This window comes from Anabas testudineus, chromosome 2, assembly GCF_900324465.2.
Source record: "Anabas testudineus chromosome 2, fAnaTes1.2, whole genome shotgun sequence".
NCBI classification, from domain to species: Eukaryota; Metazoa; Chordata; class Actinopteri; order Anabantiformes; family Anabantidae; genus Anabas; species Anabas testudineus.
In genome coordinates, this window is record NC_046611.1 from 10,441,326 (window position 1) to 10,467,369 (window position 26,044).

General features: G+C 40.2%; 1 protein-coding gene across 2 annotated transcripts in view; it reads left to right on the forward strand.

The window, feature by feature from the left end:
* The window catches only part of LOC113164604 (fibroblast growth factor 14-like), a 50,928-nt gene extending 26,446 nt beyond the window's left edge, over positions 1-24,482 (forward strand). For both annotated transcript variants that reach the window (XM_026363971.1, XM_026363972.1), the window contains exons 2-5: positions 2,606-2,716; positions 6,019-6,122; positions 18,039-18,237; positions 18,445-24,482. In XM_026363971.1, the coding sequence (XP_026219756.1) occupies positions 2,606-2,716; positions 6,019-6,122; positions 18,039-18,237; positions 18,445-18,593 (563 nt within the window). In that variant the 3' untranslated portion in view covers positions 18,594-24,482. The remainder of the gene's footprint in view (positions 1-2,605; positions 2,717-6,018; positions 6,123-18,038; positions 18,238-18,444) is intronic.
* The last annotated feature ends 1,562 nt before the right edge of the window (positions 24,483-26,044 follow it).

Genomic DNA, 26,044 nt, shown 5'->3' on the forward strand with positions numbered 1-26,044 from the left:
TAGAGCAGAGAGTTATGCAAATAACAACAATAAAACCATTTGAGACTGTAATAGTTCTCATTATATAGGGCATAATAATATCTATAGCAGGATAGAGAGAAATGACTTTAAACACATCACTGCATTGTATTTCTTTTAATTTTGCCTTGAAATCAGACACATATTCATTAAAATATGAATTTAAGTTGATACTACATACATAATAATTGCAATTCGATGTCTATAAATAATATAAGTAAGTGTTGTCCTTGCAATGTGTAAATGTGTGAGGGAAAAATCAAGACTTAAATAAAAAATTATGTTTATAATTAGCCTTGATATGACAAAGGTCTCACAATGTTTTGAACTGTTTGCTCAGATTTTGAGAGAGACAGTGCACGGCAGCCAGAAAAAGGAGAAACTAAAGCTAAAGAGAACGTATTCTCAATTTGTTTTAGTTAGTGTGGATGTTCGGGCGTGGCCTTCAACGTTCCCACCGACTGAGTCACAACACGAGTCAGGAGAGGTATTCTGATACGCGACGCCACTGAAAAGCACCTGCTGTAATATATCCATATCAGACAGAGGATGAAACCAAGCACCCCTACGTCTTGTTCCCTAACACACCTAACTAACTAACACCTAAAGCACAAAAATATATTTTACATTATATCATAATAATTATAATGCACAGATTTAATATAAAAAATATGACACGTTCTAGAGAATTAGTAGAGACAATAAATAACATTTCCAGCAGCTTTCTCAGACTGTGCGTCACACTCACAAGGACAGAGAGATTGAAATATGACCGACTTCGGTCTGTCTGCAGCGCTCAGTGTGTTCTGATGTCTGTTGTGTTCTGACAGATGGATGCTGGGCAGGTAAATTCTTTGAATCATAAAGAAATGTGGCAAGAAATGCCACAGCTGTCAGCTGGAATGATATTTACTTAATGCATGTAACTATAGACCGTGTCACACTGTATTAATAGAAAATAAAAATACAGTTGCAGTGACGAGCATGTGTGTCTATATATATATATATATATATATACAGCATCAACTAGAAGCTACATCAAATACTGTATATCTAAACTTACAGTACTGTGATGATCAGTGTTGTAACTACATGTGATGTTCATTTAACTATACTTACTCCTAATGGTGGGAAATCACTGCCGGCAAATTTTAATGGCTGTCTTTTAATCTAGCCGAGATTTATCATTCACACAATCACATGATATGCTAAGTAGTGTGCTGGGATTCTTTGCAGTTTCAGTGCTGGTTAAAGCTCCTGTTCCCTCCTTCTCTCCTGCTGCACAAGATGGATCCCTCACAAAGATGGAAAACACCACCCTCTCTCTGTCTCTCTCTCACTCTCTGTCTCTTCAAAAAGTGGGTCAGTCTTTGCCTTTTTTTCTGTCTCTGTGTATAAGGACGTACCTTCACACATTCACTCTCTTTCTCTCACACACACAAGGGGATTCCCACCCTGCTTATGCCGAAGTCACAAAAGGCATCAGTCCCTGATGTGTGTTTTATAAAGGGAGAATGGGTGTGGTCACATGTGAGGATGTGTGAGAAGCCACATTAAGTAATCAGTGTCACCAAGTGTGTGTGTGTGTGTGTGTGGAAAAAGTGTGCAAACTACAGGGGAAGGTCTGATGAGAGCACTGATGGCACAATGGAAAAAGCCTGTCTGTACCTGCCGACAGGTACAGACAGGTTATTATCGCATGTCTCCTAACCCCGGTCCACTCGTGCTTTGATGTGTCTTTCTGTCATTCTCTCTTTCTCCGTCGTTCTTCTATAGTGACTCAGTCGGCCTTTGTCCTTCAGCTCCCTGCCGTCTCTTTTCTTTTTCTCTTTCCAAGCAGCTGTACTTCTTAATTTTCTTTCACTTCAGATATTTCGCATTTGGCTGCAATAATCAAGAACCAAGCAGGAGAAGGCAAAAGGGACCGGTGCTTCATTGTAGCACGTAAAATAGCAAAAAGCGCCTGTATCAAGTTACAAATATTTAAAAAGATCTGTACGAGCATATTGATGACGTGCTTCTATAACAGTAATAGTCATTTTTAAGTACGGTATAGTCCTGTTTTTGATAAACTTCCTTTACACCTATAAATCAATATATTGTTCCGTAGATAAACAGTAAACACAGTTTGCAGCTGCAAAGCCACACTAAGGCTGCTCTTTCCTATCATATGTTTAATAATAATTTATCAATACCATTCAAGTGGAACTCTGACCACGAAGGAAGGATTAGCCCAAGAATCCTGTAATGGATTGGATGTGCTTGACTAGGCTCTCTGCAGGAAATCCCTCTGGATGCGAGAGGGTCACAGGTGGTCACATCGTCCTTCTCTAATGCCAAACTGCATTGTGCTTCACATGTGGCCTCTGGGATGTGCACAGAAATTGAATTTTGCCAATGGATTTGTACATAATTTATTTATAAAGCTGAAGCTGACAACATAATTTCAAGTTTCGACTCATTTTAGATTCATTTGCTTTCATTTAAGGGCTGTATGATGTATGGGATGTCCTCACGTAAAGATGTTATTCAACTTTTATTTATTTCTCCCTCATGTCTTTTTCTCTTTGTCTGTCTGTGCTCGTAGAACCACAGCTGAAGGGCATAGTGACCAGATTGTTCTGCAGGCAGGGCTTCTATCTCCAGATGGGCCAGGATGGAAGTCTGGATGGGACCAAAGACGACAGCACCAACTCCTGTTAGTAGACACACACACACACACACACACACACACACACTACTACTTCAGTCTATTGTATTCACCAGGATTAATAGATACAACTCATCTTAAAACACTTTAAGGAAAAGCATTGTGTGTGAGTATTTTTATGTGTGAAAGTTAGTGAGAGAAAGAAAAATTCAGAAAATTTCACCACAGCAGAGGAGAAGCCATGACGGTCTTTCCCAAGGCAGAATAGTTATTTAGAGACGATGTATTGTGTGTCAGTCCCTTGTTCCTCCTCTGGTTCACCGACCTTGAAGAAGGTTGAGAGACTTTTTTTTCTCACTGTGTTTAGACCAGGACCAGGAGATAAATTCTACTTCATCTTTTAAATGGTTAAAAGGTTAAAGAAGTTTTCAAACTAAAAGTGCAAGTTCCTCAAGCTACACCATGAAGCAAACTGACCTAAATGACACATACTAGTATTTCAGTGGTTTGTTTATAATGGCTCTGTTGGATTCTGTGAAGGACCTCGTTTACTGGACCTCTGCACCCGTCACTGCCTTGAGGGAGGAGATGTAGATGGACGCCTTGCTGATATATGTACAGTATATTCTGATGTGCTTGCCTGGCAAAAATCAAATGCAAATCAGTATAGAGTCCAGTAGATAACTCACTGGTCCAACGCAGGAACCAGCTCAGCCAATGTAGAAAGGACACCCCATATTGGCTGAGCTGGCTCCTCTCATCCGCCAATATCCCACTTGTTTACTATGATTTCTTTCTACATTTGATGTCTGCCACAGCGTGTAGATCAAACTGAACCTAGTGCCAATTGTTGGCAAGATTCATTTCTCCATTTATTTGTCAGTTTGTCTGTCTGAGCCATGTTCAGCAGAGAGAAGACACCGGTGACATTTCCTTCTGTATTTAAAAGGACGCTTGTCACCATCTCTAATCAGCTGGGTGCATATGTTTATGTTAATGAAGCCTGAGCGTGATTGTGGCGGTGGTGGTTTTAGAAAGCGTGGCATTTATCAAAGATGATTACTTGCAGGTGTACCTACACACATTTGATGCATTTCACTGTAAAAGTTCGTTGTCAGAGAGAATTAACAACCATTTCTATGCAACCATGATTAATGAGGACTTTAATAATCCGTAATCAGCTGTTGATTAGCAAGAAAAACTGCAAATATGTCTCAATTATAATAATACAAGTGTGTGTTTTATTCTCCATTATGGAGAATTAGCATATAAAACTGAATTACAATACATCTTTAATGTATTGGCTAGAGAATTAATTAAACAGTAGTCAACATATAACAACAGCTCCACATCAGCTATAATTCTATAATTATTTCAGGTGATCTCTTACAACGTACAGAAAACGAATGCACGAACAGCCTAGCATGTTGTGTACAGCCACATTGACAAGACATGGATGGAAATGAGATACCATACACACTATTTGACAGACTGAGGAAAAATTCTGAATAAAACTGTTGACAGTAAGGTCTGTGGATTATCCACAGTAACTAGGTCATTGTTTTAAGATGGAGACTGAGGAAATTTCAAAGCCAAGCGTTTAAATCATTTAGATGTTATTGTTTAGATCATTTAGATGTCTAAATCATCATGTAGCCAAAATAGGAGTCAGGTCAGCAACACCTGAGACTCTGACATCATCAATAATAAGTGAAAACATCCCAAAGCTGAGACAAACAATGCAAAAAAAGATTTTAAGAAACCAACTCACAATCACAACTTTCCTTTTTCTGCTGTAAAAATAAAAACTCTTACTGGGATAAGACCATCAGAACACCACAGGACATTGTGAGAGCTGTCAGCCTGCTGTCAGCTTGAGGCCTAAACAATTTTGACATGCATCACACGATTTCAATTGCAAATGTTCTCCATGCATATGGATTCTTGTTACATTTTTCATATGTTTTACAATTTCACCCTCAAATGCTTCCTTCAAAGGGAAAGAAAGACAAATTGTAAACAACAAAAATGCTAAAAAGATTCAGGACAGTATGAGGAAGTGAAAAAAACACCAGTGACACTGGCATTATCCTTTAAAGTCCCTGCCCAGGGCTATAAGGGTGTGATCAGCTGTCTCTTCTTTTAATATCACTGACTGCTGTTGTTCAAATAACACTGACCTGAAGGAGCCAAGAGCCTTTGAACAGAATAGACAAGACATGGCCAATATGAAAATGTCACAGACTCCATGACCTTGGTTAAAATATAAAAACATGACTCATTCAAGATCGTTTTCATTTTTCATATGCTGAATCTAAGTTTTTCCACTTGTGCTCTTGTACAAGTGTTCTGATACAGTAAATGGCTTGCTTCAGCTTGATGAATGCCCTGTGTGACTACAGCTATCACACAGCTGAACAGTATCAGAAATAAAGAGGGAATTGTTTGACATGAAGTAAAAAAAAAAAAACATTTGAGGAAGTGAAGTGAATTATAATGAGAGATATACATGAGAGATGCTCCAGAGTTAAACTGTTGAATTGTATGTTACTTTAAATTATTAAATTATCATCAATAATAATAGTTTTGCGCGCAATGAAAAATGCAATGGATTTTCAATAATAATAATAATAATAATAATAATAGTGTAAAATGTCCTACATTACCTGAATAACACCTTTATTTGGTGTGATAACTACTTTATAGTTCTGCATTTTGTCATCTTCATCAAATGTGTGAGCTCAGTTTGTGGAAAAGATGCCGTTTATCACACCTATACTGTTTGATAAAATTGGTTTGGGGGTTTAAAAAGTAGTTAAATTATCAATTGATAAAACCAGGTTTTTACAGTTCCCATATCACCAAAGACACAAGGTTTTGTTTTCTTGTTATTTTAGTGACTTGGGAAACATAAAGCATGTAAATTTAAAACCCATTCTAATTATGGTGTCATAAAACATGGATGGTAAAAGTAGTTAGTTTCTTAAAATTAGTACTTTTAACTTTTTATTGTCTATTATTACAAAGAATTTCTTAAGTGTAACTTAAAGAAATGAAGGTGAGTTTTCAGTGGCGTTGAGAATGTGATGAGAATTTATAAAAGAAGCTGTGGTTTTTCAGTTGTTCTGCATGTTCAGGCGTCCTCTTCTGCAAAACTCGGAGTTTAAAAGCCCTGCAAGCAGCCCCACGGGGCCCGGCTGCTTTTTCACCTCACCAAATAAGCAGAGTAACTGAGCAACAGACGAACATTTCAGTTCTCAGAGCACAGTGTGTTTCAAGAGGAGAGGAGCACACATGCACTAAAAACACACACACACACCCGAACTCAGTTTGTCTCTTTTTGTCCTCAGCTCTGTTTAACTTAATTCCCGTGGGTCTGAGAGTTGTGGCCATCCAATCAGTCAAGACTGGCCTCTACATTGCCATGAATGGAGAGGGTCATCTCTACTCCTCGGTGAGCGTGCACACACACACACACACACACTTGCAGAAACACACAGCATGTAGAGTGAACACTCAAGAACGAGCATTTCCCAGCCAGTTTTTGACACATCCTGGCACACGCAGCTGTTGTGTTCAGCACTGCTGTTTGGGACTTGGAGAGGAGCTGTGTGTCATTCGTGCAGATTTTTTTCTTGTTATTGTGCAGTGGACACTTCTGTTGAGTACTTTGGAAAGCGGTGCGACTTTATTGCCAATCATGTGTTGTTCATCCAGGTCTCAGGTGTTTGGCTTTGCTCTGTGGTTATACTTTCTTGAATTTAAATCAGGGAGAAATAGAAAGATCATTTTGTTTTATTTTGTCATTCGCCTCAGTGTATCCACAAGTGTAAGGACAAAGTGCAGTGATGTCCTTGACTATAGTTGTGATTATAGAAGAGATATCCCATTTGATCTGTGACTGCTTTTGTTTTCACCAATGTGCTCAAGATGTGGGATTATATTTCTTATCAGGTTTAACATCATTTGGTCTATTAGTGCCAGAAAATAGCACTCAAGACCTCTTCCGGTTGACAGTCCCAAGCTAAAAGTGACATACAGTTTAATGTTATGGGAGATTTAGAAAAACACTAATTAATTATAAACTATTTGCAGGTTGAATTACTGTCAATCAACTACTTGATTAAGAGTCTAATTGTAATTCTTGTGCAAAGTAAGATTTGCTACTTGTCGGAGTGTAGCTATTAGGATCTGAGCCAATGGCTAAACACTCAGTGTCTGTTAAACATGACATACTTAACTACTGTTTTCTCATTATGCTGCTCAGAGGAACCACTGAGTGATTTTAGTCAAACCTCTTAGTTGCTCGGTGTACAGATTGTTGCATCCACTGCATCCAGTGACCTGGGCCTGTCTGCAGATCCGCTTCTGCTGTGTCTGAAGGGCGGCACACCAAATTAAGTAAGATCGAACTCCTATAATTATCCCATAATAGCTGGCAAGGAGAGATGAATAAGTTAACTGGAGGCATAAGTTCTGAAAAGATTGGAGACACGTTGATTAGATAGAGAGAGACTGATCTGCTAATAATGGCTGCAAATGAAAGATATTTGTCAGATTACAGACAAGTACGCATTAACTAAGCATGAGTTCTTTCATTATTTGTTACTTGTTAGTTATTTTGTCCTTAAATGCCTTCCCAGAAGCATTTTCTCCCTGAACATAAAAGATTCACGAACAGAAAATAAAGCAAAATCATAGCAAGTTATAAATGAAAACAGCAAAATAAAAATGAAAACAAGTGAAAGTCTTTCATGACATACATTAGAACGTAGTTGGCTCCTCAAAAGAGGGAGGTGGTGAGGAGCAAGTGGAGCAGAGGAGTGAGGGGAAGTGAGGTGGAGGAGCAGCGGCCGACTGCAAGCAGAATATGAATTATTTCCATGCTGACTCTTGAGAGAGAGTTCACACTCTTCCACTGACGTCTCTGCTCCCCGAGTTCATCCCTTCTTTCCTCCCCTTCCTTTCTTTTTTTTTTGTTACACGGAGATGACAGGAGCAACAGAGGAGGAGAAAGAAGGTGTCGGGAGAAGAAGAGGCAGGAGAAAGACGACAGGAAAGGCAGAGAGGGGAAAGAAGATAAAAGGAGGGAAATGAAAGGGGAGAGGAATAAAGGTGAAGGCAGGACATAAAAAAGAAGAGGCGGGAGAGGCGGGAAGAAAGAGCAGACTTGAGTGGAGGACGAGAAGAAGTAGGACAAGGGCAACAAGAGGAGAGAGATGGAGAGAAAGAAGACAAGGGGTTGTATACAAAAGGGGGAAAAGATATGAGGTAAGATGTTGTAGACAGTGAAGGAGAAGAGACAAAGAAGATGGAAGAAGGTTGTCGACAGAATAGGAAAAGGAACTGAGACGAAGGAGGAAAAACAGGAGATGGAAACAGATGGAGATGAAGAATTGGAAGAGTTTTAGGGAGAAGAAGAAGAAACGCTGGAGAGAGAGAAGGGAGGCAAAAAGGTTGTAGACCGAAAGAAAGAAAAGATTACAAGGGAGAGAGAGACGAAAGAAGCAAAGGGTCGTAGACAGGGGAGGACAGAGGAAGGAAAAGCCTGTGGACAGATGGGAAGGAAGAAGGAAAAGGGCTGCAGACAAAGGGATGAGAGGAAGAGAGAGTAATCAGTAAGAGAAAGAAAGGGGATCTGTGCTGCTCTGCTGGGCTTTCTCAGCCTGTCGCTGAAAGTCACAGATGCATGAGGGCTTCCTGTAAATAATTGAAGAGGGGGAGTCCCCCCCTACACACACACACACACACACACACACACACACACACACACACAAACAGTAGAAATCCCCTGTAAAGCTGCGTAAAGGGAAAGTGAGGATGTTTGATCATGTTCCAGCTCTGTGACTGATGTGCAGGCAGCATGATAACAAATATATAAATTACACACTCATCATCGTCAGCGCTGCTCGATATTACACTGGCTGCTGTCGGTGTAGTATGTTGTATGTTGTAACGTGGATGTTGACTGAGGAGGTGAAGGCGCTACCGTGATACATTCTGGTCTGAACCAGAGCAGTGCTGTTTACCTGTTTGTATTTTAGTGACTGGTTGGTTCATGTTCACACAGGCTGAGCCGCTTGTTTATTGGACGCAGTTTTTCTTCCTGCCAGGTTAGTTATTGTAGAGGTGTCATATAGTCGATACAAATCAGATTCGAGCTCCTGTAACTTCGACTTAATGTGGCGCAGTTGTCAGCGATCCCCCCCTCAGAAGAATTCTTATGTTACAATATGTTGGTTTGAAATAACCCATCACAAATATTCTGTTTTTGTGTTAACTCTGAACTGTTGTGACTTCTCCGTGCTGGGATTTGATGGCACCTGAAGCAATCCCACCTGTCCACATGACCTGAACTAAAGGTCCAAACACGTACTGTAGGAGCACAAACACATACAAATAGCAAATAGCATCTTTCAGTGCGAACAGTTTAAGCACACTGTGATTGCACTGCAATTATTATAATCAGAACATGATGTACTGAATACTCGGTACAGTTTACATGAAAAGGTGTTGAGTAATGTGGCAAAAAGTGCTTTTAGCGGTGGATTTAATTAGTTGTCTGTCTCTAATGGATTAAAATATTTGTCTATAGGACGATGCTATTCAAGTATTTTGTCCCTAGTAGATAAAACACAAACAGAAAACACCCTGACATTTATTTTCAGTCTTGCTGTGCATGCAGGCCCCCAGATAAATGTGTCTCATTGCCACTGTGAAACCCAGGTGGTTATATTTGCTAGGAAGATTCTCGTGTTGAGATATCGTGGCGCACATTGCTGATCTCCACATGCATATTAACAAAGCCAATCTTAACAGCATTTGATGCACTGGGAGATGTTAAATAGTTTTGAATAAATTAGAGCTGCAACTAACAGTCACTTTGATTATCAGCGAACATTTTAGTTAATCAAGTTTTTTTTGTCAGGAAAGAGTGAAACGTGCATATTACAGTTCAAACCTGCAAACTCTCACACTTGTGACACAGAAAACTGTTCTCTAAACTGTTAGTGCTATCAGGAGAATTTTGCATTATGATGATAATGATTTTCTGCCTGCCTCTTTTTATTTTTTTTAATTTGTAGATTTCCTTCTATAGTGCATTCTCCATGCCACAGAGTTAGGTACAGTAAGTCTTAACTTGCTCCTAAATTTATGCTGCTCTGCTTTCAATGAGATTTTTTATCCTCTTATATAAATTGTAAATGATATGCTGCAAACTTAGTTATACATGGTAGGACTGTCTTATTAATCCCAGATCCCAAGCATCTGGCAGTGTGTGGTTGTGCGTGGACGTACGTGTGGTGTGTGTGTGCGTGCACGTCTGAGTCTGAGTGTGTGTGCGTGCAACTAACAGATGGCACAGTGTGCAATGAGCTGCTATGTGATAATTATGGAGCATGCTGGGGAAAGTGGGAAAAAAAAAAGTGCTGATGAGTTTAGGACTTGGTGTGTGTTTGTGTGTGAATGAGACTAGGAACGATGAGAGTGTGTTTCTCTGCAGAAGTGTGTATAATACACACCTTGGGGTGTGTGAGTGTGTGTGTGTGTAGGGGGCATCAGGGGTGTTAGGTTGATGCAGGTGTTAACTGAGAGGTGAAAGTGGAAATTGACTTTTTCATTAAAATAATTGCACATTCTGTAAGGCACCACTATCACTGCTACTTCTACTACTGCTACAGGGTAGGAACAAAATAAAGACAGTATTATGTTATAACAAAAGAATAAAGGATGCACCTTTTTGTAGATATGAGCTGTAACATTACCGGTATGTACCAGTGTGGCCGTGAGATGCATCTAGATCTTGACTGAGGTTTGTGCGCAGCAGTGGCTTCTTAAAATCTGCTTGTTCTTGAAATCTGAATTGTGCTGACTGTCCACCAGCCAACATTAGAAATGGAAATGTATTCCTTCATGCCAGCTCCTGTGAGTCAGACAGTTAGAGCCCTGTTCTGTCTGCTCGAGAGGTCCTGAGAGCCCAAACACCATCAGTTCACTTCCACTCTGCATCCGTCTCTTTCATCCTCTTGTTGTGCCTCTTGATTCTTTGTTGATACTCCATGTGATTTTTCTACATCCTGCCCTTTAGGTCCAAGTAACTACAAGTCGCAGAAACATTTTAAAGCACTGTTGGGGTCAGCAAATAGCCTGCGGTCAAATGAGTCCCTCTATCGTTTTAGTGTAAAACATAACATTTTGGAAATCCAGCAGTAAATAACATTAATTATCATCTAATAATTGTTTTCACCCTCATGCAGAAGCAAACCCTTTAGACAGCTGCTGAATTTAATCATTTCATTTTTAGAAAAACAATATTTGGCGTGTTCTGCCTCATGCGTGGTAAAATTCGTAGCTTAATGGAAGCTACATTTAAAATTAACACATGTTTGACTGAGGGATGCTTTAATCCCAATCCCTGTAGACTATGGAAAATTAGAACAAGAAGAAACACATACACGCCAAAGTGTTCATAGCTCCAGTCTTAAAGTGTTTAAATTTGATGAAGAATATGTTTAGATTGGATATAATAGCTTAGTAAATTCTTTCATTCAATGTTCTGTCATTTATTCAATATACAAAACTTGTGTCATTTTACATTTTTGATCTAAAAACAAGCATTTTTATTTATTACATTTAAAATCTACATAGAGAGACTCATTCATTGTGGATCAGTCCTTTGTTTCATTTTCACCTACACATTTCTTCTTTTTCTGAGCTACCGCCTGTTTCCTTCAATACATCTTCAACAAACATACGTGTGTGTGTGCTGTATGTATGCGCTTCATTGTGAGTGTGTGTGTGTGTGTGTGTGTGTGTGACTGGCACGCGTCTGCGTACGTGGGCGTGTACTTCCATTCATAACACAGTTGGTACAGCACTCATACGGAGTGAGTCCTGTGATGTCTACATCCAGAGAGATGAGAAGAAAGAGGAGTGGCAGAAAGAATAAATGTTAGCCATGTGAGTCATGATACAAACACACACAGACACACACACTTTTTCTGGTGACTAGAGAATGAATTAGCGAGCTGCGGAGCCTCTTCAAAGGTGCCGCACAGTGAATCATGGCATTGAAGTACCACAGTATCACACTAAAAAAGGAAATGTGAAGTGATGGACAACACTAGTGCCCACTGAGGATAGTGGTGCATATGTAGCCTTCCTCTATAACGCACACTTATTGTTTAGCAGATGATTTAATAATATTTTTACTTGGTTTTAATTTATGAAATCTGCAAACTACCATTCATCACCAACGTGGTCGTGTCATACTGTGACGGTGTCAGTTGGTTTCAACCATCTTAGACTCAGACATCTCATTGATTCACTGAGGCCACTGTGCTGGCAGCGGAGGTCTCCACTGTTTAAGCTGTTGGAGTCGATCTGAACTCAAAAACCTATCCAAACATGGCATGGTTTGACTCTGTGAGCTGTGCTGTTTACCACCATCAAGAGAGAGGATGAAATTAAAACTTCCACAATTGTGAAGCAGCTGGTGATGCAACAAACCCGAACCCAAATCAAACTATATACTATATACCTATTATCTATGAAAATAGCTATATACTATAGGTGTTTATATAGATCAAGCACACATGAATATCCATTAACAGCTGCATAACGTGACGCTGACACAAAAACTCAATTCATCTATTCATCAGAAGTTGCTCAGTGTCTAAAATGTAAATAATCAAGGGTTATGTTTCACGCAGTGCCCAGAACAGTCCAGCATTTAGTCTCTAAGGAGCAACTCTACTTTGAGTTGTTGCTACAGCTGCAAAACACCTGATCCAATAAACAGCCACACATTTCCTTAATGGAGTTCCTGGATCAAGTGTGCATATCTGAAGTAACTGAGAACCGCTGTGATGATCTGTGGAGCTGCTGAGAGCGACTCTGATTCATGCTTTGATTTGGTAGATCTGGTCTGGAGTACAACTTTTAAAATATCTCTACCATGGTCTTTACTCTTTTGTTTTCCTGTTCCAACACTTTTCTTTCCACTCCTCCTCTTCCTTCTTCTCCGTGGGCTCCTTTTCTTTAGAATGATTTGTTTACCCACAATTCCCATGGGTAATTAGTGCTGTGATAATAACTGGTGTTGGAAACAAACACACCCACTCACTGAGCAGCGCACACAAACTGACACGCACAACAACAAACACACGCACGCATATACATTCAGACTGGGAAGAAAAACAATTTGTGTTGAGCTTAGTCACATTAAGTAATGTTAGTAGTGCAGTTGGAGAATATATCTGAGCACTGCCTCCTTATGTTAAAGGATAGTGAAACTTTTAATTGTGATTGTCACTAATTGAACCATTTCATATGATGTAGGTTGGAATCAATGATTCTGAGCAAATGTGAGTGTTGTCTGGAATATCATATATAAATGTGGTTAATTATACTTGATTTTGCATGCCTTTGCCATGTTATTATATATAAATAATATATATGATATTGATTCAAATTAATGAGATACAAGCAGAGCTGAGCCAGAAGGTACCAGCCCTCATGTATGCTCATGAGCTGTGGCTAGTGACTGGAGGAATGAGATCACAAATGCAACGGCCAAAATGGGTTTGCTCTGCAAAGTGGCCGGACTCGGCATTATAGAGAGGATACAGAGTTCAGACATCCGGAGGGAACGCTGGGTAAAGCCGCTGCTTCTTTGTGCCAAAAGCTGTGGTGGTTCAGCCATCTTGTCAGGACGCCCTCCACTGGAGGTTTTTCCAGGAACATCCAACTGTTAGGAGATCTCAGGATATACACAGATGTCTCTGGAGAAATTATACACTAGCATTTAACATTTTGCTTAACTCTACTGAGCTGAAGCAGAGTGGCTGTATGGTAATGAGGTACCGTAAGAAGTGCCTATGAAGCTAATGCAAATTATCTCAACGACCGGAAACTTGAATGTCCAACATCTGCACCTTTAAATGTTGCAAAGTTGATGCAAAGAATGAATCTTTGACAGAATCAGAGTTTGAATTATTATTTCAATTAAAATCATTATTTCTAACGTTATTTCTGTTCTAATAGTTCTTTATTTCTACTTATCTTATATATGCTTTCAATGATATTTGACCTGGAAGAAGCTGCAAAACCCCCATATCTGCACTACGTGGTTAAAGTTATTGGCAGAAAATGAATGGATGGAGATACTAAATGTGTTTATTCAAAGTGAGGTGTTCATTTCAGTAACAATTACCTGGAAACATGGGAAAACCCTTGTAAAGTATGTACTGTAGGACTAACCCATTGGACAAAAGCTTTAGCTTTAGCTTTGCAGCTGCAACAAAACCTGAAATTGGATTTTGAACGAGCAGTGAGTGAGTGACGGCTGGCCAAGTATCAGGAAGTGGCACTTTATCAAGCAATTTGGAGCAAACACAGAGTTTGTCTTATGTTCGAAATCCCATAACAATCTAGTTTTCTGTTTAGCTCACAAGGACCTCGGTGCTTAGTGTGCCTCTTGTCTATGAAGACAAACTGGCAAAGTGGTACTACAGAACACAAAGATCCCCTTGGGAGGTCTTTGTGGGTAGGTGAGGCCCTCAGACCTATGGAAAACCAGATCAGGAGTCCCAGGGTTAAAGTCTATCTACGCTAAGCAGGCGACTTGACATGTGATTATAATATATAATTTATATTTTTTATTTATTTTTATCATTTCACTGTGACTGGGAGAGTTATTTGCAACAAGCAGCAGATGCAGTGGAAATGTCTTTATTAGGTGTGTGTTACTGATTTCTTTTAGTTTATTAGTATCTACAGTCACCAGTGTTCACAGCTCACAGGAGAAGCAGCCAAGCTGACCTTGTCTCCATGCGGTGTTCCTGTTGCTGCTATTAACCTGCTGTGCAATATCAGTTTAAAAGAAATCTGTCGGCCTTTAGTCTGCGAGGCTGTAGAGTCAGATGTTAAAGGGAGAACTTGTGGCCTCACAGTCGTTGAGCAGCTGTCCTGATCAGTGGACTGACCTGCGTCACCTCTTTGTCCTACTGTGTATTTATACACTCACTCCTCCAGTTCCCTACAAGAAGACTTGTTCCTGATTGTTTGAATTGAAGGAGTTGGTCAATTATAACAGGAATTATTAACAGTGGTTTGTTGTGCGCTGGGAAGCGTCCAGTGGCCGACTAGTTGCCAAGTTGTGTTGTTAGTGCAGTGCTGTGTCAGGAGGTGAGAGCGCTTTTCCCAATTCTGTTTTTGAATTCCTTATTTTTAGATTTTAAATGGAAGAGGGGCAAAGTGCTGCCTGTATCAATTTAGTCTGCTTTGGAGCAGCATGTTGAACGTGTTAATGGGCTCCTCTCTGTCTGATTACGGCTGTCTCGAAAACAGCCTAGCACGCACGCATGCCTGTGTGTGTGTGTGTGTGTGTGTGTGTGCAGTTCAAACAATAACAATACATGTGTGTAGTGTGTTCACTTGCACTAAATCTCAGCAAAGCACAGAGAAATGACAGAAAAAAAAAAAAAGGAGAACCACACAGATAAGAGAATGGAGGAGAGAGAGGGAGAGAATCCCCTGCTGTTTTTCCAATCAGAAGGCGTCGTCCTCCTCACTGGGTGATTTATTCGCTCTCCTCTCCTTCATGTCCCAATTTCCACCCCTCCACCTCGCCCTCCGTTTCTTTCATTCATTCTTTCTCCCTCTCTTCTGTCTGTGGGCAGCTTGTGAACATAGCTATTTAGAAATGACGACAGAAACACATTCAGGCAGGCAGTGTTGTTAAAATGACTCACCTGTAAGGCTGTGAGCTTTTCATCTGAAGCTATTCTTACAGTTCACGTCTCCTCTCTGAATTCAGCCAAGAATAAATGTTGCTGCTTCAGAAGAGACATCAAACATCTTTTATTTTAAAAGCACCATTAAATGATGTATGACCTGACTGACCAACACTAATAAGAGTCTGGCACTGCTCTCTGCACACCAGGAAAGATCACCCTGTTTAAGAAATGAATAATGAATCTGGGCGCAGGTCAAGACTAAATATATATTATCAACTTAATTTAATCCAGGGATGAAAAACAGGAAGCTCTACAGCAGACAATCACTGTGTTAATATAAATCAAAGCCATGGTCATCAAAGGAGAAAATTTGATTTGTGTGTGTGTCAGTGACATTGTCAATAAATAGAGCGTTCATTCATTATCACCTGTCTTGTTTTGTTGCCAGCCAATCATTTAGTCACATTTCATATCCCAACAAGCCCTCCTGCGCCTCCCTCCATTCATCCCCTAGAGCCACAAGTGTGTGTGTGTGTGTATGTGTGTGTGTGTGTGTGCCAGCATCTGATCCCTCGCAGCTGCATATTGGTACCACCCAGCCCAGACCTTTAATAAATGTCTCCCTACGTGAGCACGAGTGTGTACGGTAGAGTGTGAGATATACTGTAGCACGTCAAAAGATAAATTACCAATGCCAGTGTGCATGTGTGTGTCTTTTCCTCTCTCTCGCTCTTGCAATCCCTCCACCTCCCCCCCACCCCTACCTCCTGCAAAACACACACACGCCCACCCACCCACTGACCCCTCCCTCTCAGCGCTGGTTGGTTGCCACGGCTACAGTGTCGCCTCTCTTCCTCATGTTGCTATGAGACTCGGACCGACAGACCTGAGCTGAATGACAATGTGTCTGTGGCTCTGGCAAGAGGCCCACAACAACCAATAAGAGACGGTCTAGACAAACACTTCCCCAATCTGGGGCCTGGGGACCTCGAGGGTGATTGTTTGGTTTGGCAGGAGCCTCCTCAGCCATATAAGCAGTGGTTTCTTCATCAGTCTCAATGAGAAAATGTGTACATTATTTTACGCTAGATGACTTAGCGTTCCTTCATGAAAGCTGTTTGATAGATATGTTGACCCTACACGTTGGTTTGAGGCTAGTTACTGAACAAAGTATAACGTCCAGCCGCTAAAGAGGAGCTGATGAAGTCTAAACTTATTGGACTCAAATTTGTCATGTGGACAAACACACACACACATTATCCAGGTGAATGCCGCTGTTGCTCTGCTTCCACACAATGTAGAAGTAGTAGTTGTTTTCTCCAGTATAAAGGTTATATGCTGGCAGCTGTATTTTCAAATATAAAAAAAATAATATGCGACTTTTAAAACGGCAGTTCTTTTATTCTGCAGTTTTAAATACAGTCACAAGTGAAGTCCAGCATTGCACTGACTTATCTCTCTATATGCACAGTATATACTGTATAAATGTTTCTCTGTCTCAATTTAAACTCAGTTATTTAGCTGTAACTTCTAAATATAAACTTCAGTTAATAGTGTTTTAATTATCACTGTTGTGAGATACTGGCTGAAATAATCCAATTTCCCCACAAGGCATGCTAAAGCTTATATGTATATCCAAATATTAAGAGGCAATGAGAACCATTTGCATTTAATGTAAATTATTACTTAATTTTAGAGATTAGTTGATAATCAAAAGCGTATGCTCTCATTTAAAAGCCTTCTATTTAGGACTGATATAATGCTGTGATTACATCATATTAGAAAACTATTAGAAAACAGTCAAAAGCTCCTTTTAGAAATAATTTCTAACTGTTCTTAGCTTTCAGATGTGCAGCAAAGGCCAAAGCTTGCTGATATGTATTTCAGGCCTTACTTCTCCGACTGCCTGGGTTCTGACCTCCTCAAAACAAGAATGTTTTATGTCAGGTTGCCTTTTATACTTGCTGTGACTCAGTAGTGCAAGCGGACACCAGGGAGAGACGATTTTTCTCCCAGTAAGAATAACACCTTGTTTCTGTGGTGAAATATGCTCCGCTGGAGGCGCGGGCACCCATGGAAAGGAGTTTTGACACATGACGGCGGTGCTGATGCGGGGTGGAGGGTGAGATCTTCGGGGCTTTGTGTCATCTGAATCAATCTGCTTTTTTATCTGTTTAGTTTTTTGTTCGTGTGTGTACAGAGAGAGTTTCACGGGTTAGAGCGATACATTATTCAGTCAGCATTGTGCTGCTCCTCCTTTATTATTTATATTCAATGTCAGATCAGTGAAATCCCTTCAGTGTCATGTTTTGCTCAATAGGTTTGATGAGACAACCTGACTAATTATGGATTTTGCACCATTTGCTTTTGAATATACATGAAAAGATTTTGCATTACATTCTGCTCATTTAATAGTTTAATAATACATTTTGTAAATGATGTCATTAACAAGGTCACTGTCCTGCTAATGTAGTTGTAACTATTGCATCAGTCTACATATTGGTTTAAATATTGTTTTATTATTTTTCATCCTGGTAAGAGTCTCTGTCGAACAAAATAATAAAAATAAAATAACAACACAATAACACAGCAGGACTGATGATGCTTTATGTGTCTTTGTGTCCCCTCAGGAGCTGTTTACAGCAGAGTGTAAGTTTAAGGAGTCAGTATTCGAGAACTACTACGTGATCTACAGCTCCATGCTGTACAGACAGAAGGAGTCGGGACGGGCCTGGTTCCTGGGCCTCAATAAAGAGGGACAGGTCATGAAGGGCAACAGGGTCAAAAAGACCAAACCAGCTGCTCACTTCCTGCCTAAGCCTATAGAAGGTAACATACAGTGAATTTATCAAAACCAGGGTTTATTTTGAGTTTCTCGTACTCTAATTTTATTATTCAGCCATGAATGACATAAGTTTTTTTTGCCCACGTTCCCTTCCTCCTCCTTACACTCTCCTCCCATCACCTCCTTTTGCCTCTCTTCTCGCCCTCCCTCCTCTTTCAACCAATACACATCCTTTTCTTCCTCTCCTCTAGTTGCAATGTACCGAGAGCCTTCGTTGCACGATGTAGGGGAGGCGGTGCCTAAACTCGCCGGGGGGCCGCCTTCCAAAAGCACAACCAGCGAACCGGTGGTCATGAATGGCGGCAAACCAGTCAACAAACCCGACAAGGAGGAGACATAACCCCGCCCCTGCTTTTACCCTCCCCCTGGTCGACCAGAGGCCAGAAAAAGCTAGAGACTTGCCCCACTGCTGCGCTCTCAAAATACAAAACTACAACAAAAGGTAACAATCAAAGAACAGCTCAGAGTACTAACTGGTCAGCAGTGGGGCTGCACGCCTCACCTCTGTCCTTGTTGTCGGATCGGGCGCTACAGGGAAGGGACAGAGGGACAGAGTGCTGCTGTTGGTGGCGGGGGAAAAGGAGGAAGAAACTGGGCCGATGCCGGCCACATAACTTTGGGACTTGGACTGTGGCATGTGGGAGACAAAACAACTTCTTGAAAAATTACAGAAAACAAACAAAAAATGTGAACAAATGTCGTATTCGCCGGTATTTTTCTGTGACAATCTGTAAGAATGAGGCTCTCTGTTTCCTCCCTGATAGTACTGTTTTCTGTTGCCTGGTATGCTTGCTCTCTGGTGGCTACAGACACACACATACACACACACACACGCAATTCCCACAAAAAATCGACCTCTTGGATTCAATCTTCGAGTAAATAAAGAACAAATTAAAAACATCAGCAGACGCAACACACAGAACAGCAAACACTGATGATTCAGAGGATGCTTACTCATCAATCGATTAAGGTTTGGCACAGGACATTGTGTGCTAAGCTTACAATGACATGTACTTGAAAATTTCCCTGTGCATTACATACATGGCACACAAACCCGCTGACCTGTCTCTAATTTTGATCATATACTCTATATCTGTTATAAAGAGAGAGAGTTCTTATTTACACCACATAGCTTAAAGCATGTTTGTCTTTTCAGTATTCCTTTATTATCAGTTTGTTAGGTGGAATATTATTCTGCACACACAAAGCACTAGTGATTATCGAGCTACGTTGTTGTACAGGCACAAAACAGATTTTAGTTTCTACCTCTGCATCTGTCATCTTCGTTTTTTACCTGTCTCTTTACAACTACTATTATTTCCACATTGCTGACACGAGCGTAACTTGAATGGAGAGCTTTTAGAATGACGTTGCTTAAATCAGCGTGTAGCTGAAACCAGAAGGATTTCCAAAAATTCCTTGTTTGTAGCATCGTGGAGAGGGCAGGAGGCAGGCTGGTGTCCACGCAGCCTGGTAGCAGTCAGTGTTTACATGGAGCAGCAGATATTGTATGGTATTGATTGTGTGGAGGGCGAAACCATCGATCAGATGGCGTTCTCACTCACGAGGAGTCTGGTAGTAGTTTTTATTTCTGTTGCCTTCCCAAGTACTTGAAAATATAAGAAGGAGTGATGGTAATAGGGAACAGGGTAAGTGATTTTAAAGCCACTATGTGTAGAATTTCAACATTTCCGACTTTATTCAACAAAATAGGCACTGTGAGAGACGCAGAGGTCCACTTTATTCTTTTGAACCCAGACCGGGTCTAGTCAGATCAGGTAAGGACCTGATTAGACGGATTCAGAATCATCACTATAAGTAAAAATTCTAATACCACAAAGAAGAATACTAAAATCTACTTACTAGTACAAAGTACATACAGAAAATGGCCCATCTCAGTGTTAATTATAATATTTTTAAATCCATACTGATGCATCAATGTGCACTAACACACAGTGGTCTACAAGTGAGGGGTCAGGTCCTTGAAGGGGATTAAATCCTGACATCATTAACAAAACAGGAAGGCAAAAATGTTTTTGCTTTTTTTTTTTTTAAATTGTCTTATTCTTTTTTTGTTTTATGTGAGAATACTGGATATTCAATTTGACCCCAGTTGGGCCTCAAAGTTATTTCAGTAAAAGCATCTGAGGGGTTCAGAGCAAATACTAATGACTCAAATGCTTTGTTATCTCAATTTAGAGGAAACTATTAAATATAACTGTCAAGTAAATGTAAAGTACAGTTTTTTATTTTTACTTTTTGACCTTTGATTTGTAGAAAACAGTACTCAGGTAAAGTACTAGTACCTCAAACCTGTACTTAGAGTCCTTGAGTAAATGTATACAGTAGGATGTTACTTTCCAGCACTTGTTGCAGTCTGAGTGTCAGTATGTTTGAGATCAGCTATCAGCTCCACTCACATGCACATTCCTTTAAATTACATTTTTGACAAAAGATGTTGTTTAGTTGACAAGAAGGACCTTTATGAAGTATAATGTATATAATGAGAAAAGATGTAATGTACCAGATTTAGCATATTAAGGAAAATTAAAGTTCCACATAGTGGCTTTACATAAGCCTGCACAATGGCCTCTAAACTCAGTTTATGTTTCTAAAAAAGTATTAGAAATGTGGTTTCTATAGAAAAACCATAAAAAAAACAAATAGCACAAAGTGATTGTGGTGTTACATAAAGCTGTCATCAAGTCAAACTCTTGAAATAAGGATTTGAGGGAAACGTGGAGAACTACAAGGCAGAAAATTAAATGAAAATAAACCAAATAGATTCCCATGCTTCGCCCTCTCACTGTGACAGTCAACATGGCACCAATCTGTTCTAGACTTGAATCATGTTCAACACCAAGGCTTTCTGTATCCTTGTCTTTCTTCAACAGCAAGACTAGACGGCAATTAACTCCTCAAAAAGTTACAGCGATAGTCGCTCGTTTCACTAAGGAGATATAAATACTGTGATCCCAGATTTCATATTCGTGTCAGTGACAATGAGCCAGACACACGCAAGAAAATATATTCAGTATGAAACACAAACTGTGCATCCCCCTTTGCAAAATAACCACTTTGCATTTTTATCACATCTTCATCTCTGAAGATGAATGACCTCCACTGACACTGCCCAAACTACAAAGAAACAACAAGCCAAAGCAAAACCCAAGTCCGCGTGATTAATGCTCACGCTTGTTCTGACATCAAACAAGCACTAGCACAAATTAGCTGCGTCCCCCAGCCTCGGCAACAGGTGTGTGTGTCTGTGTAGCAAGTAAAACACGGCTCTGCTGCACGCAAATGCTCCAACGTGTTGTAATGTCGTCCCGCTGTGTTGTTCAGAGGATACACTCTGCAGCTGAAGAGACTGTGAAAATACTGTACTAGACAGCTCACAGTGTTTCTAATTGGCATATCTCAGAGTTTTTCCACACATACACCGCATTTTTCTCTCCCCCTCTGATCTCATTAGCTGTTACTTGTCTTCGTGCTCACAAAATGTGAACTTATCCAGTCTAATGTGCTCGATGTTTGAGACTGATGATTACAAAAAAAAAAAAAAGAGTTTTATTAAGGACAAAATGTAATCTAAATACAGTACGTGTGAAAAGAATTACAGATTCATGATGCTTTTAAAGTTTAGCATTTAAAGTTTCGGTGTCACCAAACTGTAACTGCAAAAAGTAGGAAATGTATTACTGCTGTCCGTTCATCAGGAAGTGTTATTTGTGCTGGGTTGTGCTGTAGATTCTTGCTATGTGAGTGCCTCTCATCCCCAGCCTAGCTCAAGCTGTGAGATGCAGGGTGGCTGTAGATTTATGCTAAATGCTCAGCCTCCCTCAGTCTCAGCAGGGTTTACCCAAGATTTCCAAATTCTCAAAACTCGTGATGCTTGACTCCAGCTCTGTCCTGTCGGATGTAAAGAGAAAAGTGGGATGGCGGTGCTGATGAGGGAGACGTCTTTTGACCAATGTTGTGCTTGTCTCACGTCAAAGAACTGTGGATGTAACATTTATTGACTAGTTGTTGTGTCACACTAGAGGTCACTAGCAAAAAGGTAAGAAAAACAAAAAAACCCGACAATCAGGTCTGTAAAGCTCCTTTCTATTCTTAGTGTTTCCTGTGTTGTAGTCTCAGCTGCTCATGTCTCAGCTGACAATTTCTAAAAAGCCATTTTAATGCCAGTTCGCGGGATGATGTTTTTGTACTTGCCTGAGCAACCATTAGGCGATAACAACAATGGGAACGAGACTCCAGGACAGCGACTGCCATCCGCTGAATGATTATCAAGTAGCTAATTTGTTCTACTGTATGCTCGCTGCTGGAAGAGGAATAAAATCAACTTAGAAAAAGGAACCACAGAGTAGCCCAGCTTGTTAGGTTGCAGTAGGGTTCACATCCTGTGAAAGCAGCTATTGAAGATCTGTGACACATGCTCAAAAATTAATGATGGTTGATGCCAGAGAAAAATGGCCTGGTTTCCTGGCTACTGACCAAAGACAACGCTACAATAGTGTTTCCAGGCTGGTAATCACAGTTCCTGGTTCAAAACGACGAATGCACAATTACTGTCAGCGTCTCCTGAGAGATTTCTCTCCACTGGTGGTTAGCCAGGTACCAAGGCTACAATTATGAGATATCTAACAGCGGACTCAGCACAGGAACAGAGCAGTGGATTTAATTAGAAGCGAGCAATCATGACAACCTGGGTCACTTTTTATTTCTGCATACAAGTACCACTCATTTTCTCATGGCAGGTAGCCACATGTAGCCATCTTACTCTGCCCTGCATGAGCTGTAGCTCTGAAATCCGAAGGCACAAAATGGACACAAGACGAGACATAATAGGACAAAAAAGGCTTTTGTGACCTGGCCACTGCAGCGCAGGTGCTCTTTAGAGGCACAAGAACGTGTAATGGTTCTCACTGGACTCATGATGTAGCTTGTCTCCCTCAGGTTTTCTTTGCTGTTTCTTTCTCCCGTTCCACTTTATTCCTCTTACAAAAGTCTGCCTTATTACATCTGAATCTGAAACGAGAGAGTAAACGCGCTCTCCTCCCAGCTGTTTCTTTCTCTGAACACTCTCATCCCACACACGCGCTCTTCATCCTATTTTACTTTTCAATTATCCTTTGATCCCCAATCTTCTGTTCACTGTAACTATGCTAGCTTTCACTCGCTACTCATTTTGTAATCGTGCAGCCAGAGAACGTATTCCCAACCTCCTCTTTTCTCTTCTGCAACCCCCACCTCCACCACCACCTCCTCCTCTCTCTGTTTGGACTGTTTCCCACTTGTTGCATGGTTTTTAAAAGAGGAAAGCTGACGGGGGTAATGCATGTGGTAATATAGGAAATGTGTTATCAAAACAATTCAAACATTTACAGCGTAGCACTAGTAAACCTTTGCCTCTTGCTCATTTCTGTCTGGTTTGCGCTGGTGGAGATGCTACAGAGACTTTTGTTGTATTTCTACACACAAATATAAGGCAATTATTTCCCTGTGGCAGTGGAAAACAGGGACCAATGAAGGAATCAATTATTTCATTAATCAAACAAAATACTGAAAATTATTTAAAATCACTAACATTTATACACTAATAATTTTAAATTGGGTTTACACCTGTTGGGCAGGTGTAGAGGAACAAAAACACAGATGAAGGAGACTGACTTTAAGTCAATACAAAGTTAGTACAAGACATACTTCACATTAGCACTGTTGATGCACTCAAGGTTAGAAAATAACTTCTTTGCTCAGACTAAATCAAATCTTTGTTACTTTGTTTTTCCTCCCTTTCACTTCCATTAAGAGCTCGTGTGAGTTGATGGGTGACCAAAATGTTCAGGTTTTGTCTGAGATATCTAGGATGACATTTCTGGAACAAAAGCTAGTTAAAGCTACAGTTTGGAAATGACAGAACAGTTAGATAAGAATTACATATTTACATTCAAGGGTTTCTGGAGTAGTTGCAAATGCAAGTTCCATTAAATCAACTCATCGCATGTCACAACCTGTTGTATCTCACTAGTGCAAACCACGCTAGCTGTGCACCAAGAGCGAAATGTGACTGGTGCCTATTTTAAAGGAGATTTCTGTCTGTCCGTAAATGTACAGTTACCTTTACATACATATTATGCAAACAGAGTTTGTCTGCACTGTACAGTTTGTGTCCAATCCATTGTATACTGTACACACAGAAAATAATGATATTGAATAAAAGATTTATAGAAAGGATGTATGACTGGACTCATTCTTACATCAACCCGTCGATAGATATCACCCCTGACTTTGTCCATATCACTTTCAGGATCTCAATGCCCTCATACCAGCTGTGCTAGCAGCCATTTTAACAGCAAGACATAGTTCATGGATCATACAAAACTAACTGCCACCATCTTGTTACTTTATTTTAAAAAGAAAATATCAACTGAAATATTGAGGTAAGAAAACTAGATATGCAAAATAAAAAAGAACAGGTAAAATACAGGAGCTAGCATAAAACCCTCATCATTTTAATTGCTATTGAGTTTTTAAGCTGTTGTGCACAATGCCTGAACTGAAATTCTGATGCAAAAGTGTGAAAGAGTAGTGTGGACCAAAAACAAGGTACACGGAGTCCAAGATGAAACTGTGCACTTCGCTGCGTTTAATTTTGTTTCCTCTTTGCTCATTTCTCACAGCAGAATTTCAGGAGAAAGAACCCATTCCCCTTTTTTTTCCTTCACACCAAATTACATTATTTGTAAGCAATAAACACGACGACACTCAAGAACGTCTGAATTTTGTGTTTGAACATTTAACTTGCAGAAAAAAAACCTATATCACAGTAAATAGTTCATCAAAACCTAACTAATTGTCACACTATTAACCAGAGGGGTTTGGGGGCGTCCTTGCTTTGCCTGGTTGCTACCCTTGGAGATATGTGAGACACATACACACATGCACGCGCACACACACAGAAATAACAGAGCTGACGCTGATGGAAGCGGCTCCACTATCAGGCAGACGTGTATAGACGGAGCTGGAGAGACAGTTCAGCAGACAAATGCAGACAGATTGACAGGTAGGAAGAAACACACAACTCTCTCTCTCTCTCTCTCTCTCTCTCTCTCTCTCTCTCTCTCTCTCGCTCTCTCTCTCTCTCTCTCACACACACACACATTGCATTGCTTGGCCTCCTTTCAATGACAGATGAACCAGCAAATACTGTAATTAGGTGGATGTAATTAAAAATTTGCATATGTAAATGTAATGTAAATTAGATGTACTTTGAAGGGCAGCATGGTGTTTAATTAGCAGGAAGGGGTTTAGAAAGAGCTGTAAGTTTAATTATATCCACTGAAATGCTGTGTGCTTCATTGCTTGTTCAACCTCAAGATCTTTCTACTTCTGCCACCTACGTTTGCTTATTGTTATAGATCACAGTTATTTCTGCTGTGGTTCTTTGTCATTTGAGGTCATTTAATTTAAATATTTGCACAGTGACATCCAGACAGTTCAGAAGCCTCCTGCGTAAATGTAGGTTTTAGCTTTCATACTTTGTTATTGTACTACACTTCATCACTCTGCAGACAAATGCATTTAGGCTGTTTTAATATGAGCCAAGTGATGTTAAGTACATCTTCAAGCGCTCATTTGCAGTTCATGTGCATGTATCTGATACAGTTCATATCCTGTATGTTTACGCCTTATCATGGAGATATTATACATTATTATTTCATTCTGAGGCCAATTTGCACTGTGTAAACATTCACATTATACTGCTGCATCTTCCTCAGCCTCTGTAAT